This window comes from Solanum pennellii, chromosome 9, assembly GCF_001406875.1.
Source record: "Solanum pennellii chromosome 9, SPENNV200".
Taxonomy (NCBI): domain Eukaryota; kingdom Viridiplantae; phylum Streptophyta; class Magnoliopsida; order Solanales; family Solanaceae; genus Solanum; species Solanum pennellii.
This window is the reverse complement of record NC_028645.1, coordinates 3,904,948-3,930,765: the sequence shown is the minus strand read 5'-3', so window position 1 is coordinate 3,930,765 and position 25,818 is coordinate 3,904,948. Positions and strand designations below refer to the sequence as shown.

Genomic DNA, 25,818 nt, shown 5'->3' with positions numbered 1-25,818 from the left:
GACTGACATTTATTAAATATTGAGTCGATTGATAAGATTGTGCCACATTTCTCTAATTAGTTATCTGTTAGAGCGAAGGACATATATTATATGCTATAGTTTTTGAATGACAGGAGTACTAATATCTTAAAAGTATGATAAAGTGTATCTGCATGTCATTTATATAGTTCGGGATATATTTATCCTTTTTCTCTTTTTTATTTTGCATATTTCTTGAATACAATAATTAATATAAATATTTTATCATATAAATATATAATTTTAAATTTGAAAAATATAAATAATTAATATAAATGGTAAAATACTTATTATTTAAAAATATTTCTTGATCAATTAAAATCAATTAGTAAAAATAAAAAGTTATATTTAAAATAATAAGTAAAAATAAATCGAGGGAGTAAAATTCAAATTAATCACTGTCAACTTACCATAAATTAATAAATTACACTAACCAAAAAATAATTTCTTTAATTTGAGCAGCATTCACGAAGAAGATAAAACAGACAAAAAAAAGATTAAACAAAATCATGCCATTTTTGTTCACGATGTTGACTTTACTATCATTAATTGTTACTGTCCCATTTTCATGGATGCAATGAATTTGATCTATATAATTTTTTAATATTTAAATATTCTAGATTTTTTTAAAAAAATAAAGTTGGATCTAGGATTTAAAATTTAAAATTCGCATAATTTAAAAATTATTAATAAATAAATAATTTTTTATTTTACTTTTATCATTTTTAAAATCTAACATTATACATCAAATAATATGATTAACTAAATAAAGTATTACCGTAAAATTTAAAATAAATAAGTGAAAATGAATGAAGAGAATATATCATTTGACAAAAAAGCCTTGATAAACATTTTATAATATGTGTTCAACATGAAATCAAATTAAGTAAATTTAAGTTAACTAACAATTCTTTTTATACATTTTATAATATTAATCAAGATTTATATTATTTGTTATACTTGAGTCAATGAATCTTTCAAAAACATTATCTCTTACTCTACAAAATAGTCATAAAATTTACTACAAAATAGTCATAAAATTTACGTACAATTTACACTTTCAAAATCACTTAAGAAATTTTATTGATATATTATTATTAGAAGTATTTAATGTTACTTTAAATTTTTTAATATTATTTTTGGACATACTCCCTCCGTCCGGAATTGTTTGTCATGTTGCGCTTATCGAAATCAATTTGACTAATTTTTAAAGGTAAATTAGATATCACATTAATTCGATAGTTTAAACAAAAAAATTAAATATTCTAAAATTATATAAAAAGTACTACAAATTACAATTTTTTCATATTAATATGATGAAAAAATACATCTTAAAATGTTTGTCAAAGTTTTTATAGTTTGATTTTAAAAATAAAAATCATGGCAAATAATAGCGAATAAAGAGGGTATATTTATTATAAAAAAGTTAAAGAAATTTCCAAAAATGGTCATGAACTAATTTATAAGAACTTTTAAAAATTTATTTCGAAAATTTATAATCAAACGCGAGCTCGATTTCTTTTAACTACACCTTGCCTATATAAGAGAGATAGTCAACAACCACTTTTCTACATATCTACTCTACACCCAAAAAAAAAATCGAAAAAATGTCTTCAGAAAGGGCAAATCGCCATCAAAGGAGGCCATCTCAGAGCTTCAATTTTGTTTTGCCGGAGAACATTTCGTTAGCTGATCCAGTGGACGCCGATACCGACAATGGCGCCGGTGCCGGCGAGCAAAATAAGGTTGTTACGCCGCCGCCTGCAAATTCGAAATCTGGACTCGGCCGTACTGCTAGCGGAGTTTCATTGCCGCCGCTGCCGGCGGAGATGTCGTCGGAGAAGGAGGGAACGTCACGACGTCAAGGATGAAATGAAGGAAAAATGTTTTATGAAATTGATTTTTTTTTTAGTTAATTACTTTGTTTTTTTTTTTTTTGGTTTGTGATCAGTTGATAATCTACCTGAATCTTTTTTATTAATTTTAATTAATAAAAAAGTACTTTTTTATATTTATGTGTTTTAAGTTTATAGTAAAAGATCGAAGAAAATAGAAGAATATTTCTTTCAATTCGTTTGACTTGAACAATTTTTTCATATTGTTTTGAAAATAGTGTTTGGTCATAAAAAATTTTAAATCGAGTTTAAATTTTACATTTGAAAGATTTGACTTCACACAGTTCAAATAAATTATTTTCTTCTATATTTTTTAAACAGAAAAAGGTTAAAATTGCCTCTGAACTATGTGAAATAGACTTCGTTACATTTTGAGGACTAATCATTTCACCTAAGTATTGCCAATTAGGATTCACTATAAAAGAACTAGACATTTAGCGGTGACAATAGTCGTCACAAAAGCCCAAAAAATCGTCACTAAAAGTTTTTAACATTAAATTCTAATTTTGTATTTTTTTCTTCACTGTTGTTAAAAATACAAAAATGATATCGATTAAGTAGAAGTTTGAAGACATCGTATATTTTATTTTTATGTTATACGTAAACGTATAAAATATACAATGATGAATTATATAGTAGGAGATATGAGTCGAGAAGTAATTTTCATGATTTTTCGTAATAATATTGAGTGTACTTAATATTGATATTGCAAGTTATTTATTTAAAAAAATTAGGTTGCAATCAAAAATTAATTGTCATATCTTTTTGTTGAAAAAATAGATTTTACTAACGAATGGTTGTTGGAGACTCAGTCGTCACTAAAATCACTCATAACTTTTAGTGGCAATATTTTGGAGTTTTGTGGCAACTTTGTCACAACTAAAGGTCAAGTTCTTTTATAGTGAATCTTAGTTACTAATGCTTAGATGGAGGGATTAGTCCCATGTGGCATGTCACGTCACTAAAAAAAATTTAGAATGTTAATTCTTGAGGGTATTTGTGGTCTCTTAGGATAACATCGGGGATATTTTTTATCCAAAATATAATGAAGGATATAAGTGGTCTATTTCGCATAATTCAGGAGCAATTTTGATCCTTTTCGATTTTCCAAATAAAATGAAATAAAACATAACTCAATTTCATAAAATTTAAATAAATCATGAACTATTTAAAATTTATGGTCAAACACCACTACCAAAAGATATTCTAACATAGTTTACAGTGTATACACTTTAATTTTAAAATCACAACTATAACAATTTAAAAATTCATATTCAATCAAACTAAGACATAAAAATTTTTTTTTTTCCGAAAAGTGAATTTTGGAGAGAGTCCGTCAAAAGTTTGGTCCCTCTATCTCCTAATGGGTCAAGAATTGTTGGCCCATTTCATAGTTTGCCCATCCTAGCCCATACTTTATACGTGGATGATTTGTAGATAATTTTCGATTGAAATTAAACGGTTTGACGCTCGAAAAAAAGAAAAGTATCACATAAATTGAGATAGAAGAAGTATCTATTATTTCTATGTAAGAAATTTGTGTATAGTTTCATGAATCATGTTGGTCGTATTATGATTATTTTATTTTATTTATCGTTAGATTATTTATAACTTTTAATGAATTGTCAAATTTGTTCTATTAATGAGTTGTGTCATGTGGAACATGACTTTAAGTACAATCATTATTCAACGAATCTTTATGTATCATCTTTATTCAATAAGTCTCGATAATATTAACAAGTTTATTAACTGAATAAGATATTTTTTCTTAATAAAATTACACATATATAACTGGTGAATCGATGATTCTCAAAATACATAACTATTTGTTATTCATGAGACATGTTAATTGTTGATCAACATAAAAAGTTGCCTCCATCAAAAAAAATAAAATGAAATTGGAGTATCAAATAAAAAAATAATTAATTTCACAATTAGTTATCGATTGGAACACGATAAAAAAAATTAACTAAATACTTAAATATTGATAATTCATTAAGATTTGCTGAATGCTTACTACTTTTTATTGAGGATGATATTATTTCTCAATAAATTAGGATTACAAAGACAATTATAATAATTTAGTATCTATATTAGAATTTCAAACATATTTTAAATTCGTGCAACATAAAACTTATTTAAGGAAAAAATATTTTGTAACATGATATTTTTTTCATAATCCTCATTGTTTAAGCGTCATCGTATACTTATACAAATCATGAAATCATATCATGTTCCCGATTTTAAATTTTAAACTTTTATTTATATTAGCATAACTTTTATTTTATTTTTAATGGCATATTTTCATAATTATTATTGAATCTCTTATCTTGTTTAAATTGTTTTTTTGTCCTTTTCTTTTAAATATGATGCACATAAATACAAAATACATTGTATAACAATCTATATTATTTCCTCGAAAATGTTGATCGAACATTTTGTTTATAGACCTTATGATATACAATATTGTTTACTACTTTTAAAAGACAATTATTATTTAATTATCATCCTAATATTTAAAACTTTGGAATTAATTAAAGTTAACTTATGGCTCAAAAGTTAAATTTTTGAAAAAATACTCTTTTATTAGTCTAAATTTCCTATAATTAAAAAAGAATTACAAAAAGCCATTAAACCTAAATATCTTATTTTTAATACGTTTTGAAGAGACCATTCATTACCATACTATTTTCATTATTATTATTTTTTCAGTTTTTATTCAAATTTTATTCTCTTTAATCTGCCCTTTATATTTAAATTTTAGTTTTTTGTTTCAATTGTTATAAATATTTTTCAGCCTTTATCACTTGAGCATCGATTCGATTTAAATTTGTTTGGGTTGAAATGAATTGAACCAAAACAGATTAGGATTAGATGATGGATAATATAATAGTTCAACATGGTAACAGTGACAAATTTTTTACTAAGGGTTCAAAATTTGAAGAGTAAAATACACAAATTAGTCAAAGGAGTTCGACGTTTACTATATATATGCATAAATTATTTTTTTTAGCCATATATAAATAGTAGTATAATTTTCTACCGAAGGGGTTCACATGAACCCTTGAACTTAAGGTGGCTTCGCTCCTGGTCAAGACCTAATGCAATTCATTTTACTAAGCTTGATTGTTTTATTTATTTCTTGTAAATTATTTTAGCACCTGATAAAATTATTGTTTTTCTTTATTAAGGCTATATATAACATATCAAACTTAAAACATAAAAGTTTTTAAAAATATTTTAAATTCAAAGTATATTGAATCCATTTTTAATGAGGTTGAAAATGGTTAAATTGAAACAAGTTGAACTAATAATTAGTTCGTCCAAACTTAAACATGTTAAACAAGTTGGATTGATTTCACCAACCATACGGACCCCTCCCCCACCCCACTCCAAAAAATAAAATAAAATAAAATGAAATGAGTTGAGTCGAAACAAGTTGAAGTAATCTCAAACTTATATAGGTTAAACGGGTTTGAGTTTGATTTTGCCAACCCTACCGACCCCCCCCCCAAAAAAAAAAAAAAAAAAAAGAAAAAAAAAAAAGATGAACCAGTGAGGCTAACTCAACCTTGGCCGGCTATATGCCCGATCGTTAGACAAGTACTCCCTCGTCCGAATTTATGTGGAATTTTTCGTTTTTTAGTGTCAAACAATTTAAGTTTGATTATAAAATTTGCGTGTGAAATCTTTTATTTTTTTAAAAAATTATATTTATATTTATAAACTACGTAAAAAGTATTATAAATCGCAATAATTGGCAATTTACAATAATTAAAAGATACATAAAGTTTACACTTAATGATATAGAATATTTGAATCTTGAATCCAGAAAATGTCACATAAAATTAAAACGGAAAGAGTAATAAAAAATCATGAATCACGAGCAAAATAAACATAAACACCAAAAAACACGAGCATAATAATTAATTAATTAAATTAAAACCTAGATTATCCCAAAATATTTTTGTCCACTGTATTATACACCTACTCCCAGTAATTGAACAATTTTTTTTTCTCTTTATTTTGTTTTTTTCAGTGTTAATAATTTCACAGATTTATGTTAAATTTATGCACAAAGATTTGAGTTCAAAACTCTTTAGCTGACCAACTCAAACAATGCCTCTTTCTGTTCCTCACTTCATCTATGTCAGCAGATTTTCAGACCTCAATGGTGTAAAGGTTAGTTTTTTTATCTCACCCTTTAATGTTCTGTTTGATTACCCATAAAAATTTCTGCAGAAATGAGTTTGGGATATGGTAGTTTCAGTTGAACTCTTACTGCTAATCTAAGAATCAAGAATCTTGATTTTTATTGTAAAAATTGTCCCTTTATTTTGTTAGTGTATTTGATTTGTGTAATAGCTTGTTGGTGGTCAAATTACTTGCATTTTGTGTGTTGGTGTCTAGGTTAGCTTGTGCACATTTCGACTAAATCCATAGGATGCCAGTTACCTCCCAGGTCCCGAGGCTAGGACAGATGAAAAGAAATTAGCTAGTGTATTTTTATTTTGTCTCTATTGAGGTTTGAATGTGAGACTTGACGGTTCTCAATTCACTTCATTGACTATTAAGCTACACCTTAGGTGTAAAAAAGGGTTCTTTTTCTGTGATGTTTTCAGTATGCAGTAGGTAAAAAGTGTGAAATTTTAAGCTGCAGGTACGTGGTTCGTCAAGGTGTTTTCAGAGAGATTGTAAAGTATTTACAGTTATATCAATGTCAAAAGAGGCATCAAATTATATACCAGCAGCTCCTATATTTCTCCCTGAAGGACCATGGCAACAGGTGAGGGGCTTCTCTCTTCTCTTTATATGTTTCTTGTTTCAATCAATCAACTACACCTCAATGCAAACTAGTCGTCGTACTGATTCAACTATATATGTGCCACTCTAACGGGCCAACTTTGTTTAAATACTAACTTAAGAGGTATATGCAGCTAGACGTTTATGTAAATACCACACTTTTTTTATATTTACGATGGTGGTTCATGGCAGCTTGCACGAAAAAGAAATCTAAATATTACATTATAACTTTACTAACATATTTATAATGTTATCAAGTATTGTAATCTCTTTGATTGGTGCGACCGTTTTATCTACTGAGATTGAGACATAGCTTTCTGTGCGTTTGTGATATAATGTGGTACTGTGAAACAGGTGAATTCCTAATTAATGCTAGAAAATGATGAATCAAAGCAAATATAGCCATTCTAAAAGATAGTGCTAGCATAATTATGCCAGACCATCATTTCAGGAGAAAGCAAACAAAGATCTATTGTAAGCTTAAGCTCATCGAATTTGTTAAATTATATATCTATATCTGTATGTATGTGTGTTGCTAGTATATGGTTCTTGATAAAGCTTATGCAAACAGGGATAATAGTCTTTTTTTCCTGAACCTCGTTGCTTCTGTTTCCTCCACTTGTTCGATATTAGTTTTCTAGTTGGACGGGTGATGATTCAGGATCAATATGATATAATTGTCTGTAGACAACTTAGACTGCTTCAAATGTGTAGATTCCTGGCGGTGTTACTGCTGCAAAGGGTTTCAAAGCTGCTGGGATGTATGGTGGATTGCGTGCTCTTGGAGAGAAACCTGATCTCGCACTCGTCACTTGTGATGTAGATGCCATATCTGCAGGTCAGCTACCCTAGTATAGTCCTAGGTCATCAGTGTTGAGCTTTTCGTAGGTTCATGAGTGAAAAACTATACTGTTGCTTTTTAAAATTCTTACCTCCTTTCCCCCACCCACTCCTTCCCTGGGATAGAAAAGAAACATACAGCTTTCTTGAAATGAAAAAAGGAACACATTTGTTTGGCGGCTGTGTTAAAACTTACCATCTAACAATCAACAATAGAAACCGATGAATCAGGAATCACCATTTTCTTGTTTTTCATCCAGGGGCATTTACTACAAATGTTGTTGCAGCTGCACCTGTACTATACTGTAAAAGCGCACTAAATGCATCTAAAACGGTATGCAGGAGACTTTGTACTTACTTTTTTGTCTTTCATTTGTGGTGAAAGAACTTTTTGTCACCTTTAGAACTGCCAACTCTCAACTTTAATGTGCTATTGTAGTTCTGTACTCTGCATACTGTTTGCTTGTCCTATATTGACTTAAGCAATGACGTGATACAAAAAGAAGAAAAGTCGTTCTAATTGGTTACTATTGAGCCGAAAAAAGTTTTAAATTAAGCTATTGTGCTATCTTATTGGTCTCTTTCACAAGTTTAAGCCGATGCTTTTGTATTCTTATGATTTATTAGAGAAAAGGATGCATCTCCATTTATATTTAGGAATGAATCCAGACTTTCATGAATTTTTACTATTTTGTGAATCCAAGAAGCATATTAGAAGTATATATTAGTAACCTGATGTCATGGATTGGTTGCAGCGAACTTGACTGCTTTTGAAATCCTGCCTTCTTATAAGAATACTACCACTTTTCAGGCTCGTGCAGTATTAATAAATGCTGGTCAAGCTAATGCAGCAACGGTAATTTCTCCTGAATGTTTTAATTGGAAGCTCAATTTAAAGCAGGGTGCATCTCCTCTTGTTTCAATTTGATTGGCAGTAAAAGCAAATCCAGACTCATCCAACTTCACAGTGAAGTTATAGGCTTTGTGATGATGTCATATCACTTTTCTGCGTTTGATAATGTGACTTAAGATTTTCAGAATTTCCGTTTCAGGGTGATGCAGGTTATCAAGATGTAATTGAGTGCTCAAGTGCACTAGCTAAGGTTTGCAGTTTGTCCATTTTGGTTTAGACTTTAGATATTTGGTTTCTGATATTAATTTTCAATTTTAATAGTTACTTCAACTGAAGCAAGACGATGTCTTGATCGAATCAACTGGTGTAATAGGTCAAAGAATAAAGAAGGTAAATGCTTACATGTTGCACTTAATTGACTTTTCCTAATTCCTTGAACCTCTTTCTTGCATATAACAATACCCCAATGTTGGATGCCTTGAATTTACATTTCTTTGGCATATTCGTTATTTTGTGTATGATTTTACTGTACGAGTTTTTTCTCTGACCAGTAACCCCGTTTTTATGCTTACATCACTTGCAGGAAGCACTTCTCAACTCACTCCCACATCTTGTTAAACAGCTTTCACCAACCGTGGAGGGGTAATCATCTTTTTCTGATGTAATAATTTATATATTTAATTGGCATTGTCGGATTTTATCCTATATTAATTTTGTATCTTTCTTCCCTTATACTTACCCATTTGTGTTTGTATTCATTTGTTCTAAATAATGAACTCCGATCCACTCTAGATGGTCTGTTCTGGCTACGGGTTGCTGATCTCATATGGCATTTGCAGGGCGAATTCTGCAGCTGTAGCTATAACGACCACTGATCTTGTTAGTAAGAGTGTGGCTGTTGAAACAGAAGTAAGATTAATTTTCCAGCATTTCTGTGTTTTGATTTAGGTTCTTCAATGCTATTATTCATCACTCTCCCAATTTGTATGACAGTTTGAATCAAGCTATTTGTATTGGGTAGAGTTCTATTAGATGTCATAATAATGGTTTTGAAATAATTATCATGTAGTTTTCTTAATTATTCAAGTTCCATTTTCAAAACTATATGCTGAATCTGGACCAAAGGCACTAACTTAGCACTTAGGTGAAATCAATGTATAGTCGGACTCAAGATCGTCTGTAGTTTGTGTTTCGTTAAGTTCCCATTTCTGAAAGGAAAGAAACTATAATGAATTCGTAATGATATATATGTATCTGTACTTCTGCTCAGGTAAGAGGAACTCGAATCAGAGTTGGGGGCATGGCAAAGGGTTCTGGGATGATTCATCCTAACATGGCAACAATGCTTGGTGTAAGTATCTTCAGAATTCCTGCCGTTTCCACTTAAGCAGTGAGAGTAGCTTACTGGATTCGAGCAACTACGCAGGTAGTAACTACTGATGCCTCAGTTACAAGTGATGTTTGGAGAAAGATGGTACAAGTTGCTGTAAATCGAAGTTTTAATCAAATTACTGTAAGTAAGACATTTTATATTGTTTTAATACTTCATACATTATTCTGATAATGCATGAGGACTGGAGGAGTTTAATGGTAGAAATTTTCCCTGGCATATGAACATTTCTGGTGTATTTAGTTATCAAATGAAGCAGCTAAATTTTGCTTTCACTGAAAGTTTCATTGTCAAATAGATCAAAATTTTAAATGTTCTCCTTATTTTATTTTCTTTTCTTCTCTGGCAACCTATATGTAAATTTATTGAAGTAAAGCTTTAGATTCATGAAACTTGTGCAAGTTGTTTCCACCTGGTTTCTGGGTCTGAGGAAGAGAGATTGATGTCGTGTGGTTTTGCTACATCAGTACTGGTAGAAGGTCTTTCGCATGATATATCTGAGACGTATTATTTTTTCTGTAATGTTGAGCAGTTTTGTGTTAGTTTTTTGGTTGCAAGTTTAAGTTGTGTGTGATTTTATCAAATCCATTTCCCCATAATGCAAATAAATTCCCAGATTGATTTGACTCAGCCTGTTCACATATTTCAAATGAATTCATGTTCATTTGCTTTGTGTACCGCATTTCTGTTTATCATCATAATAGAGACAACAATGTATTCAATGACTCTGTTGCATGATCTAAACCCAGGAGAGCATATATTTTTACAGGTCGATGGAGACACCAGTACAAATGATGCTGTCATTGCTCTTGCCAGTGGACTTTCAGAATCACATGAGATTTCTTCTTTGAACTCCTCCGAGGCAGAACACCTACAAAACTGCCTTGATGCTGTATGTGCTATAATTTCCTTTATTTGCTTTATTCTTATCCGACTAGTCTATCTTGACCAGGATAGTGTGTTCGTAACTAGGTTGTGTCCAGTTCTGTCTCCTTAGCAAGTTTCTGAGAAATTAGCATAACCTTCCATAAAGTCGCTTATTTACCTCTTTTGTTGTCTTATAAGATACTAGAAGAGTCAAATTTGTGATGAGATGGACTTTCAGCATGATGATTTCGATTCATGTTTCTATGATTTTAATAACTTCATCTCTGTGTTGAATAGTTCAGCTTGGACACTCTTTTGTCATGGGTTTCACCATAATGGATTGTATGCCAATCGCTTTCAAGCAAGAGCATTTATATAGCTTAGCGAAATTACTGGTCAAAATGGTCACAAAGGAAGATTCTTGTGACCTGTGAAGTATTATGAACATGATAATAGAGGAATTTCCAGATAACTGATCAGAAAAAAAGGTATATCCTTATAGCTTGAAGGATTGACTCGATTGCACTACAGGTAATGCAGGGTCTAGCAAAATCAATAGCTTGGGATGGCGAAGGAGCAACATGTTTGATTGAGGTCTGTATTTCTTTATTAAATTCCTTATGAGTTTTGACCAACTTCGATTTGCTCCTAGTCTTGTTTCTTAAACATGCATAAGCTTAAAACCAACTGTAGAAAAGTAGTTGAAGTTCTCATCTGATATTTACATTTATGCTAATATAATCATAGTCGAATACTAGAAAAGAATGATTAAACAGATGGCTGAGTAGCTGAGGTATAGGAGTAAGATTCTAGAGATCCCAGGTTTGGATCCTGACTACAACACATGGTGTGAGCTTATTTTCTTCAGCTTTGGTGGGCATGTTTACTGGGGATGTGCTTGTGGGTTTTAGCAGTCTGCGGGTGGCAATCAAGGTGCGGTCCAGACAGCATCATAAAAAATAGAGAACGATTGAATGGGTTATCATAGTTGAGCTTGTTAAGGATAAATTAAAAGAATAATTTGAAGGTATCAAAGATGGAAAAGGATATCTTGTCTTGGTCATAGAAATAAATACATGTAAATCGTCTTAGTTTCATTCCCAGCAAAGGGCACCCAAGGGTGTGGCAAAATTGATCAATGAAGTGAGCTGAGAGCTATGAAGTCTCATGTTCAATTCCTAGTGGAGGCAAAGCATTAGGTTTTTTTTCCCCATATGTCCAAGTTTTAGTGAATAAAGTTACCCGAGTACTTGTGTTGGTAAGAGTTGAGAGGTAACAAGTAACCCACGCATGGTTATACATATAACTAATATAAGTAGAAGGTTGTAAAAGAAATTTGCATTATCTTATGTTGATACCAATACTGGGAGATGGTAGCTTTGCTATATATAAGGAAAGAAATCAAGCTATGGTGGAGTGCTCGATCTCAATGCAGGTTATGGTAGGTGAAGGTACTGGTGTTTTAAATAGGATAAACAGAATATTAATTCTTTTTCCTTTTTCTTTTTTGGGTTGACACTAGATTTGAATTCCTTTGTTACTTGGCATGATAAAGGACAACATCTAAGTGGAGAAGGGTAAAAGTACAGGATCCATTATCCATCGAGTTTCAAATTGCATGCCACTCGCCCTCCAGGATTTCTCGGTTATCAAAAAGAAGGGAACAATCATGTATTCAGTTGAAAAAATGTTTAAAATGTGGCTTCTTAATCTTCCAGTTCATTCATGAGCATATATACACAACAGCTTGTAGAATCTCTTTTTTTATTTTTAAAGTTTTGCTCGTCTCTAATTGGACATAGGTGAGGGTTGATGGTGCTGATAACGAAGCTGAAGCAGCAAAGATTGCACGTTCAGTGGCTTCCTCTTCACTTGTCAAGGTATGAAATGAATTACTTTGCATATCTACTTGGAGCTACCTAGAAAGTACATTTTACTGATAATTTCCTTTCTATAATCAGGCTGCTGTATACGGTAGGGATCCAAATTGGGGCCGTATTGCTTGTGCTGCTGGCTATGCAGGTATCCCTTTCAACGCCGACAAGCTTCGGATATCACTTGGAGATATTGTTCTTATGGAAGCAGGGCAACCACTTCCATTTGATAGGTATGGAGAACAATAACCCCCACCCCCCACCCCCGGTTTGTATTGCATTATTCGGCATGTGCCCTGAAATTGCCTTCTAGTGTCAATTCCTGTCTCTAGAGAGAACTATAACGCTTCTTAAACAGACGCCTAACCAACTCATTTTTGTTAAGTTTGATGCTACTCTGATATTCTGATCAATACATAAACAATTCCTTTAGCTCTTGAATGTTTTATTTTCCTGGCGAGGCCTTAGCCATTATAGAGCGTAAAATAGTTCTTTTGTCTTGGATTATATCTCAACCTCAAATTAGTGGTTCTTGCTCGAGTATTCAGTAGGATGCTAGACCTAAAGTACATACCACCTCATTTATATTGCTCTATACGCTTTACCACGTGATGCTCTTCCATAGATTTTTTTTTTCCTTTCTCTTTTTGTTTGTCTCTCTTGGGACATCATAATCTTGGGTATTTTTGCAGGGTTGCAGCTAGCAATTATCTCCGAAAGGCTGGTGAAGTCCATGGCACTGTTGAAATCCAAATATCTATTGGTAAGTTTCACATAAACAAGCATATTCACATTGTACTTCCTCTGCATTGGTGTATCGTGATGAAACTAAACCAGCTCCATGACATCACACCATAACTCTAGAGATATAAGTACCCAGAAGACTGTCCCTATGCAAACTACTCTTTGAAGAGTGCATTGACTTGATTTTCTATATAAGATGACATGAACCAGACTTATTTCCACTGTTGGTTGAGATGTCAAGAACAGTACTGGCAAAAAAATGTGCCAAGCTTCAAGTCGAATTGATATATTTTTCGTGCAACCCCCTCTCCAACCCAGAAAAAAGTACCAGCTTTCTTCTTTACTTCAATAAATGGCAAAAAATTTCACCCCCTACATATCTCGATGATCGTGAAAACACTTCATACATTCAGGTAGACAGGATAATATCAATCTGCTCTACATATGTGAATATACAGTTCTAGCGCGACTTTAGTTTGATAGTGTCTCCCACCCCCTTTCAAACTATGAAGCCCTCTGTTAACGAGGGATTCTCCGGTTCCACCTTCTGAGGTTCAACAAAGATGACTCAATGTCACTACTATGGTCTTTTCATCTGAACATCTGCTTTGTTCATGCTTTTCATGGATTTGTTTGTATCGACTGTAGTTTTGTGTCTTATTTGCCCGTATTAGTAAGTGATCTTGTACTGGGATGTACGTATAAATTTCAGTCGCCTGTTCAGGTGATGGTTCAGGAAGAGGACTAGCATGGGGCTGTGACTTGAGTTATGATTATGTCAAAATTAACGCAGAGTACACAACATGAAACAGGACGCGTTACTCAAAGATTGAAGTCTCTCCTAATAAAGCAGCTATGGCTCAGCCAAATTATCGGTTCTGTAGTTGTAATACTGCTGGAACCAGCAAAATTTTGCTAGATTGACAGGGACTTTTCAAGTTGTTATTTCATCATTTCACACATCTGGTAAACTAGAAGCTCGTATGACATGTATTTTAAATGAATTTCTGATCTCAAAAATCAGAAAGAAAAAAAAAACGCAATGAAACAACTTCAGATAACTTGTTCAAACCAACTAGAAACATAGCAATGCAAAAAGTCATCCGTCCATTCAACAGGTCAAAAGTTAATAAGGTTTTTTAAGTACAAAAATGCCAACAACTCTATAACAACTCCCACAACTCAGATAAGCGTCAAACTTATTTATTTACAGAAAACACACCAACGATCAGAAAGGAAGCTCATGAAGCCTTTGCAACTGGGAAATGCAACTCTGTGACAGATTTCTTTCGGAAACTGCTACCGCAGAATGAATCCGGGGGGCTGCCAATATCATAATCCATGGCACCAGCCTGCAGCCCACTAGAATGAGCAGTAATTTCATCCTCCAGACAGTGAAAGCTATTACAAGTCATTATGTCCTTATCCTCTAGAGGATAATAACTCCTCCTGGTACTTCCACCATGTTTGCGACCTTGTTTCTTGTCTTTACCTTTGCTTCCACGTGAAGATTTGCCATTACTTTTCTGCTTGTTCTTTCCATTCTTCCTGTGGTCACTCCTGTGGCGTTGCCCCTTGATTGGCACGTGCGAAGCTGCTGTCGGGATAGGGTCATACACATCGGGAGCCCATGTCACAGACAGCTTCTTGGGTGGCTTGCCTTGTTTCTCACGGCTACCTTTAATGGCAGATACAAGCTTCAAAGCTGTCTGAGAATTAAAAAAAAAAGGAGAAAGGGAAAAACACAACTGTTAACCAACAATATGATAAGAAAATAACTTAATAGCTCAACGCTGAAAAAACCCCAACACAGAGTCTCCCCCGTGTATGAGAGGAAATTTATATGCTCCAACTGCTGTTCCAAAATACTGTTGCTTCAGCTTTATAACAGAGTCGAGAGCCATGTGCAAATAACAGATAGAGAGTTACAAGGCACCGCAAAACATATGCTGAAAAAAAAAAAATACTACCTCTGTCCCAATTTATGTTACACATTTTCCTTTTTAGACCGTCTCAAAAAGAATACCACCTTTCTATGATTGAAGACAATGTTACCTTAAAGTTCTCCTTTTACCTTTAATGGTGAAGGAGTTGTTTAGACCACAAATTTCAAAAGTTATCGTCTTTCTTAAGCCTTGTACCAAGTCAATCCGTGCCACATAAATCGGGACGGGGCGAGTACTAAGAAAATTATGGCTCATTATATTAACAATACAATTGCCCAAACAGAAGAGAACTGATAAATCCTAAAGCAACCTACCAGCAAAAGTGGTAAAGGTGAACAAATAAGCAATAGATATAAAGGTATGGCTGAAGGAAACTTCATATGCCCATGGCTCGAATATCCTCCTACAAATTATTCAAGACATAATAGATATCCCCCATCCCCCAAAACTGTGAAAAGAAACTAAACATGACACATAAACCATTAACACTTCCCACTAGTAATGCTCATGTTGTGATTCGTGAACTGACGCCAGAATGCATACACCTCTATTAAGGAATACTAATGTAAGCAGACAAAAGTATATTTTCCTAAATAACATAGGATATCTTGGACTAGGTCTTTTTTATATGTAAGAAATCTTTTATCGTTAAAATGAATATGCTTGAAAATTGGCAATACAAGTGTAAGCAGACACAATACATTGTCTTATATAACAAAAGATATGTTCAAGTGAACTAAAAACTTCATTTAGAATAAGAGTCAAAAAACCTTCTATGTCTTTTTTATATGTAAGAAACCCGTCATCGTTAAAATGATTATGCTAGAAAACTAACATTCAATGTCTCAGGACACAAAACTCACAGGTGAAGATATGGAACGTGAATAAGGCAAGTCAGTTGATTTAGAATCAGCCTCCTGCTCCTTCCTCTCATGAACCAACTCAGCAGGGGGAGTGCTAATAGAAGAGCCTGGAAATTCTGAGGACTTGATCAAGCATTTTTCTGAGTCCGTACTGCCAGTGTCAGCATCATTTGCATGCATATCTTCACTTCCATCTTCCTCCAATGTGTTGGAATGTTCCTTGTAAATCAAGTCTTCACCATCCTTAATACTCAGAGATTCAGTGAAATGGTACCCAAGATCACTAACAAAAGGACCTCCTGGATTGCAAGAAGCGCAACCAAGAGTCTCCTTTGATGACTCACAAAAGCAACTTAAACTTTCAGAGTCACACTTGTAATTAGCAGAACAAACGGCCATCAATTAAAGAGAGCAGCTAAAATCTGCACAAACATTCACACGTGGTCTCAGCACAAACAAGAAGCAACATTTGCTAGAAAAGAACAAAGATGTTACAGTTATACAACTGAACTTCGTGGATAATTAATTGCACTTTGAACTTAACCAGTCATCTCAAAGCAGTGTTTTGGGAAGCGAGAAGCGGAAAAAAGCGATGAGGGCTTGCTTCACAGAAGCGAGAAGCGTGAAGCGAAGCGCGCGCTTTTTTTAAAAAAAGCGACATTTAGTATAAAAATAAAAAAATATTAAAAAACTAAATAGAGGTAATATAGTCTTAGATTGAAAAAAATTACATAGGCAAAAATACTCATAAGTCATAACATATAAAGCAAAAAATCAAAAACATAATTAAATCACAAAGATTCAAACTCCTATTCTTCAACAAGGTTGCTAGAGTGATAAAAAAAAAAGCAAAAGAATTGAAAAAAAAACAGAGGAGGCAGCAGTCAGTAATTAGAAACAGAGCAGGCAGCAGAGATGAAGAAAAGAAGAGAAGAAGAAGAAAAAACTAGAGTAGTCGAAACTCAGAGAGATGAAGAGATGAAGCACAGGCGAAGATTGTATATTTCAGGAGAAAAGAAACTCATAGAGATGAACTAATAAACATTAGCTAAAAAAGAGATGAACAAAAAGTTACCTGCAGTCGCGGTCGAGGTTGAAGAGAGAGGCAGCCTCAGTCGAGATCGTCAGGAGAGAAAGAAGGGAAAGAAGTATTGTGAAAGAAGAGCCGCGAGGAGAGAAAGAAGGGAAAAGTCGTGAAAGAAGAGTCGTGAGGAGAGAGAAGGTTATATTTCAGATTATTTTTAAAAAAAAAACCTAATTTTTTTTTTTAAAAAAAACTAATTGTCACTTTTTTAATAAAAAGCGCGCATTATTGCGCTTTTGCCTTAGGGTCGCTTCTCGCTTCTTCGTCTGAAGCGAGAGCTTTTTTCAGATCGCCTCGCCTCAAGATAATAAAGCGCACAAGGGTCGCCTCGCTTTGAAGCGCGCTTTAAACGCGCTTTTCTGCGCTTTTCACAACACAGTCTCAAAGTTATCAATGAATATATTAATCCTTCAAGTTATAATCCATCTATCACGACAAAGAAGCAATTCTAAAGTCAAAGAAAAGAATGCGTATTGATTCTCATAACATTAGTAAATAGGGATTCTGCACATCACACAAATTACTTCCAAATAGGAAGTATGGGATCAAGGACAAGGGTAATAGGTAGCCTAGTGCTGTTGCACTGTTATGTGGGAGAGGCAGGGGGCAAGTCTCCTCTTAGTATTTGTATCATATCTTATTCTTCAATTTTCACTACTACATATTCTTAATTTGCATTGTTCATCTAGCTATTTTTTTTGGCCGTCAATTTCCTTTCAATCCTGCTTTGATTACATTATTTTTAAACCAAGTATCTATCGGAAACAACCTCTCTACCCCACAAGAATAAGGGTTAAGTTTATATGCATCCTACCCCATCCCCCGAGACCCCACTTGTGGTATTAACTATATATCTTTCAGCCAAATATTGCACCCTGCCTATGAGTAATGCCTTAAAAGCTTAAGTACGAATTCCCAATCACCACAACAAGTAAATCATTACAAGAATTAGCAATCACAGAATCCAAACGTTACTACAACTGATTAATTATGAACTTTATGCATTATCTAGACATAGATCGAAGCAAAATAAATTATTTTTACCCTAAACAGATGTTATGTAATTTATATTAACAACCTGATCCTATAATTGCAAAAATCAATCAAATCACAAATCATTACCTTTCAGTATGTCGATGTATAGCAAAATCACGCAAACTTCCACCAGATTCGACTACAACTACTCGGAAAAAGATGTGAAACAGCTGAAAAATCCCCTCGAAAGAAACAGAAAACCAGCAAGATCACAACTGAAACAGCAACAACAGAAGAAAAAGAAAACAGACGAAGATGAAATTAAACGTTAACTAAAACTATTACGCCAAGGCTTCAAACGATGAGAACACAAAACTCCATAGAAAGAAGCAGCAGCTTGAGGTAAAGTCAACAGATCAAATAGAAAAGGCGACACCGAATGCATCGTAAAGATGCGATGCCCTTCGATTTCCCACCGCCTCCAAAACCAAAATCCCTAATTCCCAAAAAAAAAAAAAAAACTCAACTCGATTCAGCTCCACACAACAAAATCTCAAAGTACAGTGCTCGAAATAATGGATGAAGAAGATTGAATTGCTCGAATTTCAAAGAAGCATAACCAGAAAACGAGTAAATCGGATCATTATTATAGCCCTAAATTACCATCGATTTCAACGGAAGACCAAAACACGAAATTGGGGGGTTATGTGAGAAAGAGACTAATATTTATATCTATACGGTACTCCTTTTACGGTGTACTAGAAAATTTAAAAAATTATAATATTTTTTTCATTTTAAAATAAATTAATTTTTTTCATTTTTTAAGTAAAAGGGATTAAAGCTAAAAGGATAAAAATGTTTTTAAAAAGTATTATTACGTAGAAAAAATCTCATTCTGGCTAGAAAGATTTTTCCAAAAAAAAATAAATCCAAACTACAAAGTTGTTTGTTAGCGAGATATTTTCAATTAACATGTGCTATCGTGCGGTGGTGTGACTTGAGTTATATAGTGTGCGATTCAAATTTTAATTGGAGCTTCTATATAGGCATCCGAATGAGTTTTGCAGTATGTGATCCGGATTTAGTTGGTCTCGTGGGCTCTGAATATGGAATAAAAAGTTATATTTAATTGGAGCATCAATATGGACTCGGAGCATCGGGCGAAAAAACCAAATTAAATATATAAAAAATAAATTAAATTTATTTTTTAATTAAAAGTGTGTTTAGTTTAAACGGTGAGATAATTCATTTTGGATAGAATAATGGGATACTTTGAGTGTAGTTATTTCGCGATTATAATGTTACTTTTTCCTGGATAACAATTTTATATTTTGGAATAATTAATTCATGAATAGCTTGTTGCCCAAATAAACGAGTGTAGTTTCTAATTTATCTTTATTCAACCATAGTTGTTTCTCCAATGTATTTTACAAACAAGTGAATTAATTATAGAGTTTTCCAATGTTAATATAATACTCACTTTCTTTATATTATATTTGAACTTGATATATTTATTAATAAAATAATATTTCATCCTTTTCATTTTATATGATAATAGTTGATCAGGATACGAAGTTTAAGAAGCAAGTGAAGTCTTTAAATTGTTTACCAAATTCCTTGTCAAAAAGTCAGAAAGTAAACTCACATTTAGGATGCGTGTGTCTATATGTTTAATTTTATACAAGTTTAAAGTTGTCACTAACGCAAAGTTAAGGGTCATATTTATGTATTATGTCATTATTTTATCACATTATTTCTATTTTTAATATTAGTCTTGAAAAATAATTAATGCTAAACGTAAATATATATGAAAAAACAATTAACTTTTCTTGATAGATTAAGCTAGCGTTTGACCATAAATTCTCAAACATTCTTGGCAAATATTATTTGAGTGAAATTTCACCTGTGCTTGATCATAGTATGTGGGAAACGTATTTCATTTTTTTTAGAAAAATATAATTTATAACTTATAAAAACTATAAGAACTAACCATAAGTTCGTATTACAAGTCAATTGATCTTCATTGCAAAAACTAACAAATAGTATCCATGACACTAGAGAAAGTTGATAGTTTGGAGTGAGTGAGACAAAACATCATTCCACACATCGTAAAGTAGACAAAACACATGACTTTGTTACCCTGAACCGATTGTTCATTATTTTCATCAATAATCATATCATCACTTTCATATTCATCAAATATTTCATCACTATTTTGGTATTCACGTAAAAAAATTATGTAATACAACGCAAACAATTACTGTAGGGGGTGTTTTTGTAAAAGATAAAAGTTTGATGTAAAATTTCAATTTTTAAAAAATCCCAAATAATGAGATTTGAACCAAATACTAAAAAAATAGTATTTAGGAATTTAGATATTTGTCAAATAATAACAAATTGTATAGATAAACACTTTTGCCAGTTTTTTTCTCAAATATCACTTCGAAAAACGGGCCTAAAAATAATAAATAACAAATAGTAATTCTTTTATTTATCACTAATAGGTAAAGTTAACATACAAGTAAAGAGAAATAAATTAAACAGTCTTATTTCGATGAATATATATTATCAGTCAAATATAATATAAAGTTCATCTCATATTATAATTTCACAATAATTAGTCTATCAGTAGAATATTAATGGGTCAATGAATATGACATGGCTAATCCTGTTCGTACACGTGTAAGTATAGTGATATTTCATTTTCTCAGATGCAGATATTTATGGAACTTGGGCTGGGCTTCAATATATTCCTCATTGAATTTTATGCTAATTAGTATATGAAATGAAAGAAAAATATTGTAATATTAAATATGTTGGGAACTTGGGATCGGTTTGAGATTATAATCAAAGGTGGATTCACGATTTAAAGATCTGAGTACTAGTATATACAGAGAGATTGACTAATTTGATATAAACACTGAGTGTAAATATATATAGAGAGATTGAATAACTAATTGAGACTTCAATGAGGGCTCTAAACCCGAAAAAAAGACTACATCATTAACCTAAAGCAAAAATTTCATCAAGCATGTTTAGAATTTGATAAGAGTAAATTTGTTTTGCCAAGTAAATTCTAGCTTATATACTTCATAAATTCTGTTATATACACACTCTTCGATGGATTGAGGATACGCCATTAATTGTCATGTCACTTCTTTTGGTCAAGGTCAAGATTATAAGGATCACACCCAGTCCTCGATCAAATCGAGGATTGGCTAGGATAGGACAGGGAAGCAGGAAGCTTAGGCCCTCGAGAACCCATGTACTACCCACAAGAGAGCATTCCAACTCCCCGAAATTCAACTAAAAAATAGCTATATTCCCATCACTAACCTTATTTTGTTCATGACAGTCCTCGATTCGACGGGGAATTGGCTGGGGCTGGAACAGGAAGTAGGAAGCTTATGTCCTCGAGAACCCATGTACTATCACTAGAGAGCATTCCAACTCTCCAAAATCCAACTAAAAGATGCCTATATTTCCATCACTAACCGTATTTATTTCGTGACAGTCCTCGATTCAACGGAGGATTGGCTGGAACAAAAAAGCAAGAAGCTTATACCCTCGAGAATCCATATTCTACCGCAGGAGAGCATTCCAACTTCCCAAAATCCAACTAAAAGATACCTATATTCCTATCACTAACCTTATTTATTTCGTGACAGTCCTCGATTCAACGGAGGATTGGCTGGAACAAGAAAGCAAGAAGCTTATGCCCTCGAGAATCCATATTCTACCACAGGAGAGCATTCCAACTCCCCAAAATCCAACTAAAAGATACCTATATTTTCATCACTAACCTTATTTATTTCGTGACAGTCCTCGGTTCAACGGAGAATTGGCTGGAACAAGAAAGCAAGAAGCTTATGCCCTCGAGAATCCATATTCTATCACATGAGAGTATCCAACTCCCCAAAACCCAACTATAAAAGATGACTATATTTCCATCAATAAGCTTATTTGGTTTGTGACAGTCCTCCATTCAAGGGGGATTGGCTGGAACATGGAAACAAGAAGCTTATGCCCTCAAGAACCCATGGACTACCACAGGATAGCAATTCAACTCCCCAAAATCCAACTAAAAGATAGCTATATCACCATCACTAATCTTCTTTAGTTCATGACAGTCCTCAATTCAACAGCGAGATTGGCTAGGACAAGAGAGCAAGAAGCTTAGGCCCAAGAGAACCCATGTACGAGGGATTGGCTAGGACAAGAGAGCAAGAAGCTTAGGCCCAAGAGAACCCATGTACGAGGGATTGGCTAGGCCAGGAGAACAAGAAGCTTAGGCCCTCGAGAACCCATGTACGAGGGATTGGCTAGGACAAGAGAGCAAGAAGCTTAGGCCCAAGAGAACCCATGTACGAGGGATTGGCTAGGCCAGGAGAACAAGAAGCTTAGGCCCTCGAGAACCCATGTACGAGGGATTGGCTAGGCCAAGAGAGCAAGAAGCTTAGGCCCTCGAAAACCCATGTACTACCTCCACAAGAGAGCATTCCAACTCCCCAAAACCCAACAAAAAGATAGCTATATTCCCATCTCTAATCTTATTTGATTCATGACAATCCTCGATTCAACGGGGGATTGGCTGGAACAGGAAGCTTATGCCTCAAGCCCATCACTAACCAATTTTCAGACTATGTGACTGATTAACTGAGAAATGACACTATGACAGTAAAGACAAGAACTTTTGTCAACTACTCAACTACCATCAATCCACAGGCATCACAAGACCAAAACTTCACTACAGAAACAAGAAATTTCCTTCACTTATAACCATTGAAGTGATACTTGATTAAACTGCAAATGATTTGTTTTACAAAACATAAAACAAGTACATTGTTCCTAAGGCTTATAAGCCCCCTACACAACAAGCAGAAATTAGATACCAAACCTACATACATTAACAGATTTATTTGAACCAAACACAAGTTCATAAAATCCTAAAATCATGCAACTTTGGTAGAGTGTTGTTCTTCACAAATTTAAGCCTTTCGTGGCGATTTGGTAGCCTTAGATGGTGATTTAGCAGGTTCTTTTCCAACTTTATCAGATTTCTTAGGCAGAAGAATTGGATTGATGTTAGGAAGAACACCTCCATGAGCAATGGTTACACCAGATAGAAGCTTTCCAAGTTCTTCATCATTCCTCACAGCTAACAAAACATGCCTTGGTATTATTCTGTTCTTCTTGTTATCTCTCGCTGCATTTCCAGCCAATTCCAAAACCTACCCACAGAGAAGACAATTCCAAAAATTTATCATCAAACATGAGCTAAAGGTAAAATTTTCCAGATCCCACACTTGACCCACAATATAACCCTCAACCCCAGATACAAAAAATTCAATTTTTAGCTAACAAACAAACCCCAGATACTAAAAATTCAATTTTTTAGCTAACAAACAAACCCCAGATACTAAAAATTCAAGATTTAGGGAAATATACCTCAGCAGCAAGGTACTCAAGCACAGCAGCAAGATAAACAGGTGCACCACTTCCAACTCGTTCAGAATAACGACCCTTTTTCAAATACCTACCAATTCTACCCACCGGAAACTGTAATCCAGCCTTAACAGATCTTGTAACTGACTTCTTCTTTGGACCACCACCTTTTCTTCCTCCGGCACCCTTCTTCTCCATTTTCTACCTCAAAAAAATTGAACCCCAAATGATAAATTTCAATGAATAACTTGTATTGCTTTCGTTTTGAATTGATTTATGATATGAATTTGAGTTACAGTGAGCTGACATTTTATATATGAGGTTTGTGCTTGAAGAAATGGACTTTCTTGGGTGAAGAGTAATTTGAACCGTACGATTTTGGGTTAAATCTACGGCTGTGAGATGAGAATGTACACGATCCGTGTGATTATGAATTGACCAATGAGAGATGAACACGTGTGATTTTTTTATTTTTTTATTTTTAGGTTAAGAAATTTGTTGAGTGATGTTGACAGACTGGATAAGCCTAAAGATTTTAGGTGAATTTTTTCTTCTTTTTTTTTTATTTATAAAAAAATTAAAGGACTCACAATATATGTATATATTAATATAGTATATACCACAAAATCAATCAAACTGATAAATCAAGTCTATTTTAATTTAACAAATTGAAAATTGATTTAAAATAATTTGATTTTTTTTTTCAAAAAAATAATCAAATCAAACTTATTGCTATGTACTCCTTCCGTCCGAAAATGTTTATCATGTTGCGCTTATCGAAAGTCAATTTGACTTATTTTCAAAGGTAAATTAGATCACATCAATTCGATATTTTAAACAAAAAAATTAGATATTCAAAAACTATATGAAAAGTACTATAAATTACAATTTATTGCATATTAATATGATGAAAAAATGCATCTTAAAATGTTTGTCAAAGTTTTTATAGTTTGACTCTAAAAATAGAAACCATGACAAACAATACCGGACGGAGGGAGTATATACAAGAATAACTATATATTCGATACGAAAATGGTAAAAAAATACTCTTAAACTATCTGAAATAGCTCATATTTATCCTTAAATTATATTTCAGCTCAAAACTATCCTTAGTGTCAAACTATTGGGTCAAAAGTGCATTTTTATTAAGGAAAGTTGTTAAAATGACATGTGGATGCTATATTGTTCGTCAATAAGGTTCCGCCACATAGACTAAAAGGAAAATGGTCAAAACTATTCTTAACTATCCGAAATAGCTCATATTTACCCTTAAATTATATTTCGGCTCAAAACTACCTTTCCGTCAAACTATTGTGTCAAAAATGTCTTTTTATGTGGCTGTAAAACCCTATTAGCGTGCAGTGTGGCATCCACATTGCATTTAACAACTTTCGTTAAAAAGGACACTTTTAACCCAATAGTTTGACGGAAAGGATAATTTTGAATCGAAATATAGTTTAAGGGTAAACATTATTTCACATAATTTAAAGATGTTTTTGACCCTTTTCCGTATTTAATATAATCTCATAAAAATCGAAATTTCACATAGATGGAAAAAAGTAAAAACATACACAGAACTTGACAACTTGCTTGGTAGGTTCATTTACTACACAAATACATAACATCATAAGAATTGAATTGCTAGAAACAAATAACATACTTTGTAAAATTTCATTGATGAGTTTTAAAATGATATAAAGAATTATTATTTTATTCCTATTTCAAAAAGACGGAGAGATATGTTTCTGAAAAACTTTCAAACTCATATAACACATACGAAGATAGATTTGAAAGGGAAAAAATAACTAATGAAGGTACCAGTACACAATATGAAGGTACCAGTACACAATAATAAAAAGAGCGTTTTTGTTAAATTTTATTAAGGACATCACTAATATTTTTTTACTAAAAGAAAAGTTTTTTTTTTGCCCTTACATCTAATTTAAAATTTTGAGATTTGAAGTAATAATACTCAAAATTTGAAGTTATGTTTTATATGTGCATTTTACTATCTTTTTAATTCTACGAGAAAAAAACTGAAAATTTTGAAGATCAAATATCTCCACCCAAAAAAAATATTTGAAAATTAATTTTAAAATTTGATTCAAAATCTACTATAACTAAAACAAAAAACTATCTTCAAATAAATATGCCCTTAAACACGACTATAGATAGAAATCACACGTAAAAAAAAAAAAGAAAAAAAAAGAGGACAATTAGC

The 25,818-nt window shown here is 32.8% G+C and overlaps 3 protein-coding genes across 7 annotated transcripts; 1 reads left to right on the top strand and 2 right to left on the bottom strand.

Annotated features, from left to right (window-relative positions):
* Nucleotides 1-5,910: 5,910 nt before the first annotated feature.
* On the top strand, nt 5,911-14,322 carry LOC107031143 (arginine biosynthesis bifunctional protein ArgJ, chloroplastic). Of its 4 annotated transcripts, none has more exons than XM_027911865.1 (17): nt 5,911-6,095; nt 6,568-6,699; nt 7,431-7,554; nt 7,817-7,890; nt 8,368-8,412; nt 8,609-8,659; nt 8,731-8,799; nt 8,993-9,051; nt 9,249-9,318; nt 9,680-9,760; nt 9,836-9,922; nt 10,569-10,691; nt 11,198-11,260; nt 12,469-12,546; nt 12,628-12,773; nt 13,233-13,303; nt 13,997-14,322. In XM_027911865.1, the coding sequence occupies exons 1-17, from the start codon at nt 6,033-6,035 to the stop codon at nt 14,089-14,091; spliced, it is 1,431 nt and encodes a 476-aa protein (XP_027767666.1). In that variant the 5' UTR covers nt 5,911-6,032; the 3' UTR covers nt 14,092-14,322. The 4 variants fall into 4 exon arrangements, with proteins under 4 accessions (XP_027767666.1, XP_027767667.1, XP_015087870.1 ...); XM_027911866.1 differs by having other exon boundaries at nt 5,913-6,095; nt 6,574-6,699; XM_015232384.2 differs by having other exon boundaries at nt 5,915-6,095; nt 6,574-6,699; nt 14,009-14,246.
* Nucleotides 14,323-14,370: 48 nt separating this feature from the next.
* On the bottom strand, nt 14,371-18,888 carry LOC107031144. Of its 2 annotated transcripts, none has more exons than XM_015232385.2 (3): nt 18,300-18,888; nt 16,094-16,515; nt 14,371-14,993 (listed from the first exon to the last, which is right to left on the bottom strand). In XM_015232385.2, the coding sequence occupies exons 2-3, from the start codon at nt 16,490-16,492 to the stop codon at nt 14,526-14,528; spliced, it is 867 nt and encodes a 288-aa protein (XP_015087871.1). In that variant the 5' UTR covers nt 16,493-16,515; nt 18,300-18,888; the 3' UTR covers nt 14,371-14,525. The 2 variants fall into 2 exon arrangements, with proteins under 2 accessions (XP_015087871.1, XP_027767668.1); XM_027911867.1 differs by lacking the exon at nt 18,300-18,888 and adding an exon at nt 17,169-18,254.
* A 4,012-nt stretch (nt 18,889-22,900) lies between these two features.
* On the bottom strand, nt 22,901-23,892 carry LOC107031738 (histone H2A-like). The gene is made up of 2 exons (XM_015233199.2): nt 23,601-23,892; nt 22,901-23,383 (listed from the first exon to the last, which is right to left on the bottom strand). Exons 1-2 carry the CDS (start codon nt 23,793-23,795, stop codon nt 23,141-23,143), a joined length of 438 nt encoding a protein of 145 aa, XP_015088685.1. The 5' UTR covers nt 23,796-23,892; the 3' UTR covers nt 22,901-23,140.
* Nucleotides 23,893-25,818: the final 1,926 nt, after the last annotated feature.

Bases quoted from the DNA above. Each gene is read 5' to 3' on its own strand.
- LOC107031143 (XM_027911865.1), top strand. From the start codon at position 6,033: ATGCCTCTTTCTGTTCCTCACTTCATCTATGTCAGCAGATTTTCAGAC. The intron at 11,261-12,468 runs GTCTGTATTTCT...AATTGGACATAG, and splicing joins GAGCAACATGTTTGATTGAG to GTGAGGGTTGATGGTGCTGA. The intron at 12,547-12,627 runs GTATGAAATGAA...TTCTATAATCAG, and splicing joins CTTCCTCTTCACTTGTCAAG to GCTGCTGTATACGGTAGGGA.
- LOC107031738 (XM_015233199.2), bottom strand. From the start codon at position 23,795: ATGGAGAAGAAGGGTGCCGGAGGAAGAAAAGGTGGTGGTCCAAAGAAG. The intron at 23,384-23,600 runs GTATATTTCCCT...CTCTGTGGGTAG, and splicing joins TTGAGTACCTTGCTGCTGAG to GTTTTGGAATTGGCTGGAAA.
- LOC107031144 (XM_015232385.2), bottom strand. From the start codon at position 16,492: ATGGCCGTTTGTTCTGCTAATTACAAGTGTGACTCTGAAAGTTTAAGT. The intron at 14,994-16,093 runs GTGAGTTTTGTG...TTTAATTCTCAG, and splicing joins CACGTTCCATATCTTCACCT to ACAGCTTTGAAGCTTGTATC.